The sequence below is a fragment of the Penaeus japonicus genome, unplaced genomic scaffold (genome assembly GCF_977035675.1).
Source record: "Penaeus japonicus unplaced genomic scaffold, GWHDUDI00000001_assembly GWHDUDI00000005, whole genome shotgun sequence".
Classification (NCBI taxonomy): Eukaryota; Metazoa; Arthropoda; class Malacostraca; order Decapoda; family Penaeidae; genus Penaeus; species Penaeus japonicus.
The window spans coordinates 36,136,091-36,146,090 of NW_028234407.1; the positions used below are offsets into that span (position 1 = coordinate 36,136,091).

The 10,000-nt window shown below is 39.5% G+C and overlaps 3 protein-coding genes across 3 annotated transcripts in view; all 3 read right to left on the bottom strand.

Annotated features, from left to right (window-relative positions):
- LOC122264639 (heat shock 70 kDa protein cognate 4-like) overlaps positions 1 to 432 on the bottom strand; it is a 2,182-nt gene extending 1,750 nt beyond the window's left edge. Inside the window, exons 1-2 of the mRNA XM_086537350.1 lie at positions 262 to 432; positions 1 to 77 (exon numbers count right to left, since the gene is read on the bottom strand). The exon at positions 1 to 77 is cut by the window's left edge and continues 1,750 nt beyond it. Coding sequence (XP_086393476.1) covers positions 1 to 77; positions 262 to 432 — 248 coding nt within the window. The remainder of the gene's footprint in view (positions 78 to 261) is intronic.
- A 1,725-nt stretch (positions 433 to 2,157) lies between these two features.
- LOC122264641 (heat shock 70 kDa protein cognate 4-like) lies at positions 2,158 to 5,285 on the bottom strand. The gene is made up of 2 exons (XM_086537351.1): positions 5,115 to 5,285; positions 2,158 to 4,928 (listed from the first exon to the last, which is right to left on the bottom strand). The coding sequence occupies exons 1-2, from the start codon at positions 5,283 to 5,285 to the stop codon at positions 3,195 to 3,197; spliced, it is 1,905 nt and encodes a 634-aa protein (XP_086393477.1). The 3' UTR covers positions 2,158 to 3,194.
- Positions 5,286 to 7,011: 1,726 nt separating this feature from the next.
- Positions 7,012 to 10,000, bottom strand: part of LOC122253553 (heat shock 70 kDa protein cognate 4-like) — a 3,330-nt gene continuing 341 nt past the window's right edge. Inside the window, exons 2-3 of the mRNA XM_086537353.1 lie at positions 9,905 to 10,000; positions 7,012 to 9,754 (exon numbers count right to left, since the gene is read on the bottom strand). The exon at positions 9,905 to 10,000 is cut by the window's right edge and continues 76 nt beyond it. Of these exons, the coding sequence (XP_086393479.1) occupies positions 8,021 to 9,754; positions 9,905 to 10,000 (1,830 nt within the window). The 3' untranslated portion in view covers positions 7,012 to 8,020. The remainder of the gene's footprint in view (positions 9,755 to 9,904) is intronic.

Here is a 10,000-nt window from a genome sequence, read left to right on the forward strand (position 1 = left end):
TGAATGGTTGGATCCTCGAACTTCCGACCGATCAGACGTTTGGCATCGAACACCGTGTTGCTAGGGTTCATGGCCACCTGTCCAATTAAATAATAATATATCATCAGTCAGAAATATCTTTCTTTGTTACTAGACTTTTTTTATATTTCGCTGATAACGTTTAAAAAATCACCATTAGTGTACACTGATTTAATTTGTTTAGATGTAATAGCGTCATTCAGCATCGACTTTTTAAAGCATAACTCGGCATTTTGAGTTTACCTGATTCTTAGCGGCATCTCCGATGAGTCTCTCGGTGTCTGTGAAGGCCACGTAGGAGGGCGTGGTCCTGTTTCCCTGGTCGTTGGCGATGATCTCCACCTTGCCGTGCTCGAACACGCCCACGCACGAGTAGGTCGTGCCCAGGTCGATACCAATAGCTGACGTTGCCATTCTTAGAAAGAAAAAATAAAACAGTTCCTTATACCATGGCAGTATATTTATATAATTTTTACAGTAACTTTTGGATTATTTTTGGTTAAACAGACATGCTGAATATCAGATAGTCTTGTACCTTGTGATAATTGGGTTTTTCTTGTTTGAGGTTTACAATGATATCAAGATATTGAACTTCGAATGAGGAGGACTTTCCTTGTGTTTGAACTGTTTCTAGCTTAATCGTGTTCTGAGGAGTTTCCGCTGCGAAGACCAATATATATGTCACCGTTTTCTGTTGAAGCAACGAGAGCATTCTCGGCAGGCTATGATTTTATCTTATACGCACAGGCATGCAACGGCAAAGAGAATGCCATATCCACTGCACTCATTGATTTACATACAGATTAAGTGAATAAAGGAATTTTGTTATGTGTGGAATAATGAATTCCCGTATTTTCCTTAAAATAAATTTGACCTGGCATTTCTCCACGCTACCATCCAGAATACTCGCGACAACGCCAGAGGGTTGATGTGAATGAACACTGATCGAGTCAAAAATAGATGCAATTGCGTCTTGTCCACATATATTAGCGTTATTTTTCCATTATTATATCTGTAACAGTTTTACAATTGTACAATCATACTTACAATTCAGATTTTTATATCACTAATGTTGTTGTTAGATACATATCATTATTACTATTGCAGTTATTATTTTTATGAATATTATCATGATTATCATCATTAATATTATCATTACCATTATCCTTGTTATTACAATTATTACCATTATCATTACTATTGCAGAGTGTCTTGAGAAGACACCTGCAATCTACACGCTACTAAAGGCACACCTGGCAGACCGTAGTATACTCCAGGGTTCACCCAGCTGTCACAATTGATTAGACATGTGCTTTCGTGTAATAATAATCCTTTTCCTTAATATTGCACAACTATCAGGTATGTGATTGAAGGGTCACTGCAGGTCAACACCACAATTATTCGTGTGTTGTAATTGTCAGCATGTTTTATAGAGACAACATCAGGTCAACAACTACTCCACGTCACTCACTCACCTGGGCTTTTTATACGGATTAAAAGCAAGGAGCCAGGAGGTCAAGGGAGAAGAGTTTGAGGGTCAAGTGCTCGTCCGTATCGTGGCAGAGTGTGGTGACTCTGGCTTAGGTAGTGTTTTTATGTTGTGTTTTACCAGAGACTGTGAATAAACCCGAGTAGAACACTTTTTCTTCTGGACCACGCTCCCAATTATAATACACACACACGTGAACCTCGCTTTCATCAGTGGTCATTATGAAGACTCAATAACTTCATAATACAACAGATGCAATTACATCTGACGTAGTCAATCTATTCCGTACAATACCTTTGTCTATATTTTTGGCACAATAGCATCATTATTATCATTTTCATTGTTGTCATATTCATCATCATTATCGTTATTGTTATTGTTATTATCATTGCTACTATTATCGTCATCACTGCTATAACTACTATTACTATTGCTGTTATCATTTACACTATTATAATTACTACTGCTACTATCATTACTATTAATATTGTAACTATTATTCCTAATGTAGTCATCAATATGATTATCGCCATGATTTTTTTCATTCATACAACATTTGTTATGGCTATTACATTTGTTATAATCTTTGCTGACATAAGAGTTTCTACTTGTAAGAACAGCTCTGAAAGTCTCTTCGGTTATCCTTTTTTTTTTTTTTTTTTTTTTTGGGGTGGGGGATTTGCATTTGTAGAAGCTGATCATTTGGCTCAAGGTCGCAAGAATGTCACCTACAAAATAAGTCATGATCAAGGTCAGAAAAATAATCACAAACATATGTCAAGGTCACACAAAAAGTGTCACTAAAAAGGTCACTGACGCATGAGCATCAGGGTCAATATAGTAGTTGGATTGCTACTACCTTTTTTTTTTGTATCATTCATCAGTATTTCCCCTATGTACAGTACCATTCCCCTAATTTGTTTCTCGAACACTATTAGTACCGATAATGTCGTTCTTAGCAAGATGTAAATGATCACTATTAGCATTACTATAATCATAATTATAATCCCTCCATTAATTTATTCTTGCTACTAATTTTGATTGCAGTTTTATTATCAGTGCCTTTGTGATTAGTATCATTATCAGAATAATTGTTTTGGAGTGGATGTCAGTTCGTTTTTCAGCTAAAATCTTGAGGACGGACAAGGATATCTACTGGTCATAATGTTTTCATATTTAGTCATTAGAAGCAACATTGCTTGTCTTGTCAGATTTGAGAGAAAGAGAGAGAATAACTCAAGTCATTCAATATGTTTTCTGATGCGTGCTATTCTATTTAGGATGATACAACAAAGAGTAGTATTCATTATCTTTACATTTGCAAATTGTTTGATTATTGAATCTTAATACATATATTTGACCATAGATAAGTAACGGATCATTCAAGAGTTTCTTTAAGATAATCTTGAGGTAGTTGTAAAATTGGGATCAAAACCGTTTCTCAAAGAGCCGAAAACTCAACGATCACCTTTCAATATGTCGTATAAATCATTATCGTTATTTTCTAGTAACTTTGTTTTCTTAGACTATACCGATGGGATCTAGTTTTAAGAAACAAAATTTCAAAACAAACTTTATTATCTGTAGTAAAAATATATAAATTAATACAAAGTAATTAAGGTCGAAAGGATTAAGACATTGTAGAAAAAAATTATCACAGTTATTGGTAACAAAACTTTAATAACTCTTAATCGACTTCCTCCACAGTGGGACCATTTCCTGGGGTGGCACCGTATCCAGGGGATCCAGCTGATCCATGGATCTTACTCGCTATTGGTCGCCACACCTGTTCCAACTCCTTCATCTTGTACTCGTATTCGTCCTTCTCTCCTAAGTGATTAGCGTCCAGCCACCTCAACGTTTCTTCCACCTTCTCTTCCACACAACGTTTTTCATCAGGCGACACCTTGCTCGATACTGAAGCTTCATTTACGGAAGACTTGACACTGAAACAAAGGGATTCAAGTCGATTCTTGGCTTCAATGCGATCTCGTTGTTTAGCGTCTTCTTCCCGATAGGATTCTGCCTCATTGACCATTCTCTCGATTTCCTCTTTGCTGAGACGACCCTTGTCGTTGGTGATGGTGATCTTGTTCTCTTTCCCTGTGGACTTGTCTACCGCTGTCACGTTGAGGATACCGTTGGCGTCCACGTCGAAAGTGACTTCGATTTGTGGTACTCCTCGAGGAGCTGGAGGAATGCCACTTAACTCAAACTTGCCCAACAAATTGTTATCCTTGGTCATGGCTCTTTCTCCTTCGTATACTTGAATCAGTACACCTGGTTGGTTGTCAGAATATGTAGTGAAGATCTGGGAATGTTTGGTAGGAATTGTGGTATTGCGCTTGATGAGGGCGGTCATGACTCCACCCGCTGTTTCTATACCCATTGAAAGTGGACTTACATCAAGAAGTAACATGTCCTTCACAGTTTCGGACTGATCACCACGTAAAATGGCTGCTTGCACTGCAGCTCCATAAGCAACGGCTTCATCTGGGTTGATAGACTTGTTTAATTCCTTTCCATTGAAGAAATCTTGAAGAAGTTTTTGCACTTTGGGAATACGTGTAGATCCGCCTACCAACACTATTTCGTGAATGCTGGTCTTGTCTAATTTGGCATCTCGTAGAGCTTTCTCCACGGGTTCTAGAGTTCCTCGGAATAGGTCAGAACAAAGCTCTTCAAATCTTGCACGAGTGATGGAAGTGTAAAAGTCAATGCCCTCGAATAGAGAATCAATTTCTAGACTGGCTTGAGTGGAAGAAGAAAGAGTTCGCTTTGCTCGTTCACAGGCGGTTCGAAGACGTCGAAGTGCGCGTTTGTTTGTGCTCAAATCTTTCTTGTACTTTCTCTGAAACTCTTGAGTGAAGTGAGTAACCATCCTGTTATCGAAGTCTTCACCTCCCAAATGCGTGTCTCCAGCTGTTGACTTCACTTCGAACACTCCATCGTCGATGCTCAGGATGGACACGTCGAAGGTACCTCCTCCCAAGTCGAAGATCAACACGTTTCGCTCTCCCTTTCCTACGCTTTTCTTGTCAAGGCCATAAGCAATGGCGGCGGCTGTTGGTTCATTGATGATTCTCAGAACGTTGATGCCCGCAATGGTTCCTGCGTCCTTGGTGGCTTGTCGCTGTGAGTCGTTGAAGTAGGCGGGGACCGTGATGACGGCGTCTTTGACGGTCTTTCCTAGGTAGGCTTCGGCTGTCTCCTTCATCTTGGTGAGCACCATGGACGAGATCTCTTCAGGGTTGAAGGTCTTGCTTTCTCCCTTGAATTCCACTTTCAGCTTGGGTTTTCCGCCTTGGCTGACGACAGTGAAAGGCCAGTGCTTCATGTCGTTCTGAATGGTTGGATCCTCGAACTTCCGACCGATCAGACGTTTGGCATCGAACACCGTGTTGCTGGGGTTCATGGCCACCTGTCCGATTAAGTTATGATATATCACCAGTCACAAATATCTTACTTTGTTATCAGATTTTTTTCTTATATTTCACTGATAACGTTTAAAAATTCACCATTAGTGTACACTGAATTAATTTGTTTAGATGTAATAGCGTCATTCAGCATCGACTTTTTAAAGCATAACTCGGCATTTTGAACTTACCTGATTCTTAGCGGCATCTCCGATGAGTCTCTCGGTGTCTGTGAAGGCCACGTAGGAGGGCGTGGTCCTGTTGCCCTGGTCGTTGGCGATGATCTCCACCTTGCCGTGCTCGAACACGCCCACACACGAGTAGGTCGTGCCCAGGTCGATGCCAATAGCTGGCGTTGCCATTCTTAGAAATAAAATAAAATAAAACAGTTCCTTATATAATGGCAGTATATTTATATAATTTTTACAGTAACTTTTGGATTATTTTGGGTTAAACAGACATGCTGAATATCAGATAGTCTTGTACCTTGTGATAATTGGATTTTTCTTGTTTGAGGTTTACAATGATATCAAGATATTGAACTTCGAATGAGGAGGACTTTCCTTGTGTTTGAACTGTTTCTAACTTAATCGTGTTCTGAGGAGTTTCCGCTGCGAGGACCAATATATATGTCACCGTTTTCTGTTGAAGCAACAGAGCATTCTCGGCAGGCTATGATTTTATCTTATACATACAGGCATGCAACGGCAAAGAGAATGCCATATCCACTGCACTCATTGATTTACATACATATTAAGTGAATAAAGGAATTTTGTTATGTGTGGAATAATGAATTCCCGTATTTTCCTTAAAATAAATTTGACCTGGCACTTCTCCACGCTACCATCCAGAATACTCGCGACAACGCCAGAGGGTTGATGTGAATGAACACTGATCGAGTCAAAAATAGATGCAATTGCGTCTTGTCCACATATATTAGCGTTATTTTTCCATTATTATATCTGTAACAGTTTTACAATTGTACAATCATACTTACAATTCAGATTTTCATATCACTAATGTTGTTGTTAGATACATATCATTATTACTATTGCAGTTATTATTTTTATGAATATTATCATGATTATCATCATTAATATTATCATTACCATTATCCTTGTTATTACAATTATTACCATTATCATTACTATTGTAGAGTGTCTTGAGAAGACACCTGCAATCTACACGCTACTAAAGGCACACCTGGCAGACCGTAGTATACTCCAGGGTTCACCCAGCTGTCACAATTGATTAGACATGTGCTTTCGTGTAATGATAATCCTTTTACTTAATATTGCACAACTATCAGGTATGTGGTTGGAGGGTCACTGCAGGTTAACACCACAATTATTCGTGTGTTGTAATTGTCAGCATGTTTTATAGAGACAACATCAGGTCAACAACTACTCCACGTCACTCACTCACCTGGGCTTTTTGTGCGGATTAAAAGCAAGGAGCCAGGAGGTCAAGAGAGAAGAGTTTGAGGGTCAAGTGCTCGTCCGTGTCGTGGCAGAGTGTGGTGACTCTGGCTTAGGTAGTGTTTTTATGTTGTGTTTTACCAGAGACTGAATAAACCCGAGTAGAACACTTTTTCTTCTGGACCACGCACCCAATCATACTACACACACACGTGAACCTCGCTTTCATCAGTGGTCATTATGAAGACTCAATAACTTCATAATACAACAGATGCAATTACATCTGACGTAGTCAATCTATTCCGTACTATACCTTTGTCTATATTTTTGGCACAATAGCATCATTATTATCATTTTCATTGTTGTCATATTCATCATCATTATCGTTATTGTTATTGTTATTATCATTGCTACTATTATCGTCATCACTGCTATAACTACTATTACTATTGCTGTTATCATTTACACTATTATGATTACTACTGTTACTATCATTACTATTAATATTGTAACTATTATTCCTAATGTAGTCATCAATATGATTATCGCCATGATTTTTTTCATTCATACAACATTTGTTATGGCTATTACATTTGTTATAATCTTTGCTGACATAAGAGTTTCTACTTGTAAGAACAGCTCTTGAAAGTCTCTTCGGTTATCCTTTTTTTTTTTGGGGGGGGGGATTTGCATTTGTAGAAGCTGATCATTTGTCTCAAGGTCGCAAGAATGTCACCTACAAAATAAGTCATGATCAAGGTCAGAAAAAGTATCACAAACATATGTCAAGGTCACACAAAAAGTGTCACTAAAAAGGTCACTGACGCATGAGCATCAGGGTCAATATAGTAGTTGGATTGCTACTACTTTTTTTTTTGTATTATTCTTCAGTATTTCCCCTATGTCCAGTACCATTCCCCTAATTTGTTTCTCGAACACTATTAGTACCGATTCTGTCGTTCTTAGCAAGATGTAAATGATCACTATTAGCATTACTATAATCATAATTATAATCCCTCCATTAATTTATTCTTGCTACTAATTTTGATTGCAGTTTTATTATCAGTGCCTTTGTGATTAGTATCATTATCAGAATAATTGTTTTGGAGTGGATGTCAGTTCGTTTTTCAGCTAAAATCTTGAGGACGGACAAGGATATCTACTGGTCATAATGTTTTCATATGTAGTCATTAGAAGCAACATTTCTTGTCTTGTCAGATTTGAGAGAAAGAGAGAGAATAACTCAAGTCATTCAATATGTTTTCTGATGCGTGCTATTCTATTTAGGATGATACAACAAAGAGTAGTATTCATTATCTTTACATTTGCAAATTGTTTGATTATTGAATCTTAATGCATATATTTGACCATAGATAAGTAACGGATCATTCAAGAGTTTCTTTAAGATAATCTTGAGGTAGTTGTAAAACCGTTTCTCAAAGAGCCGAAAACTCAACGATCACCTTTCAATATGTCGTATATATCATCGTTATTTTCTAGTAACTTTGTTTTCTTAGACTATACCGATGGGATCTAGTTTTAAGAAACAAAATTTCAAAACAAACTTTATTATCTGTAGTAAAAATATATAAATTAATACAAAGTAATTAAGGTCGAAAGGATTAAGACATTGTAGAAAAAAATTATCACAGTTATTGGTAACAAAACTTTAATAACTCTTAATCGACTTCCTCCACAGTGGGACCATTTCCTGGGGAGGCACCGTATCCAGGGGATCCAGCTGATCCATGGATCTTACTCGCTATTGGTCGCCACACCTGTTCCAATTCCTTCATCTTGTACTCGTATTCGTCCTTCTCTCCTAACTGATTAGCGTCCAGCCACCTCAACGTTTCTTCCACCTTCTGTTCCACACAACGCTTTTCATCAGGCGACACCTTGCTCGATACTGAAGCTTCATTTACGGAAGACTTGACGCTGAAACAAAGGGATTCAAGTCGATTCTTGGCTTCAATGCGATCTCGTTGTTTAGCGTCTTCTTCCCGATAGGATTCTGCCTCATTGACCATTCTCTCGATTTCCTCTTTGCTGAGACGACCCTTGTCGTTGGTGATGGTGATCTTGTTCTCTTTCCCTGTGGACTTGTCTACCGCTGTCACGTTGAGGATACCGTTGGCGTCCACGTCGAAAGTGACTTCGATTTGTGGTACTCCTCGAGGAGCTGGAGGAATGCCACTTAACTCAAACTTGCCCAACAAATTGTTATCCTTGGTCATGGCTCTTTCTCCTTCGTATACTTGAATCAGTACACCTGGTTGGTTGTCAGAATATGTAGTGAAGATCTGGGAATGTTTGGTAGGAATCGTGGTATTGCGCTTGATGAGGGCGGTCATGACTCCACCCGCTGTTTCTATACCCATTGAAAGTGGACTTACATCAAGAAGTAACATGTCCTTCACAGTTTCGGACTGATCACCACGTAAAATGGCTGCTTGAACTGCAGCTCCATAAGCAACGGCTTCATCTGGGTTGATAGACTTGTTCAATTCCTTTCCATTGAAGAAATCTTGAAGAAGTTTTTGCACTTTGGGAATACGTGTAGATCCGCCTACCAACACTATTTCGTCAATGCTGGTCTTGTCTAATTTGGCATCTCGTAGAGCTTTCTCCACGGGTTCTAGAGTTCCTCGGAATAGGTCAGAACAAAGCTCTTCAAATCTTGCACGAGTGATGGAAGTGTAAAAGTCAATGCCCTCGAATAGAGAATCAATTTCTAGACTGGCTTGAGTGGAAGAAGAAAGAGTTCGCTTTGCTCGTTCACAGGCGGTTCGAAGACGTCGAAGTGCGCGTTTGTTTGTGCTCAAATCCTTCTTGTACTTTCTCTGAAACTCTTGAGTGAAGTGAGTAACCATCCTGTTATCGAAGTCTTCACCTCCCAAATGCGTGTCTCCAGCTGTTGACTTCACTTCGAACACTCCATCGTCGATCCTCAGGATGGACACGTCGAAGGTACCTCCTCCCAAGTCGAAGATCAACACGTTTCGCTCTCCCTTTCTCCCTTTTTTCTTGTCAAGGCCATAAGCAATGGCGGCAGCTGTTGGTTCATTGATGATTCTCAGAACGTTGATGCCCGCAATGGTTCCTGCGTCCTTGGTGGCTTGTCGCTGTGAGTCGTTGAAGTAGGCGGGGACCGTGATGACGGCGTCTTTGACGGTCTTTCCTAGGTAGGCTTCGGCTGTCTCCTTCATCTTGGTGAGCACCATGGACGAGATCTCTTCAGGGTTGAAGGTCTTGCTTTCTCCCTTGAATTCCACTTTCAGCTTGGGTTTTCCGCCTTGGCTGACGACAGTGAAAGGCCAGTGCTTCATGTCGTTCTGAATGGTTGGATCCTCGAACTTCCGACCGATCAGACGTTTGGCATCGAACACCGTGTTACTGGGGTTCATGGCCACCTGTTTAATCAAAGAACAAAATATAAGCAATGGCAATGATTTTTGTCGGATCATTATCAAAAACTATTAAATGAATAGTATTCATGTATACTGAAGGTTTCTCATAATTGGAAGCTAAAACAAGAAAATAACTCGGCATTTTGAGCTTACCTGATTCTTAGCGGCATCTCCGATGAGTCTCTCGGTGTCTGTGAAGGCCACGTAGGAGGGCGTGGTCCTGTTGCCCTGGTCGTTGGCGATGATCTC

What these genes read in the sequence shown, in the direction of transcription:
- LOC122264641 (XM_086537351.1), bottom strand. Translation starts at nt 5,285, where the DNA reads ATGGCAACGCCAGCTATTGGCATCGACCTGGGCACGACCTACTCGTGT. An exon ending in GAGATGCCGCTAAGAATCAG is followed by an intron (nt 4,929 to 5,114) that starts GTAAGTTCAAAA and finishes TTAATCGGACAG; the next exon opens with GTGGCCATGAACCCCAGCAA.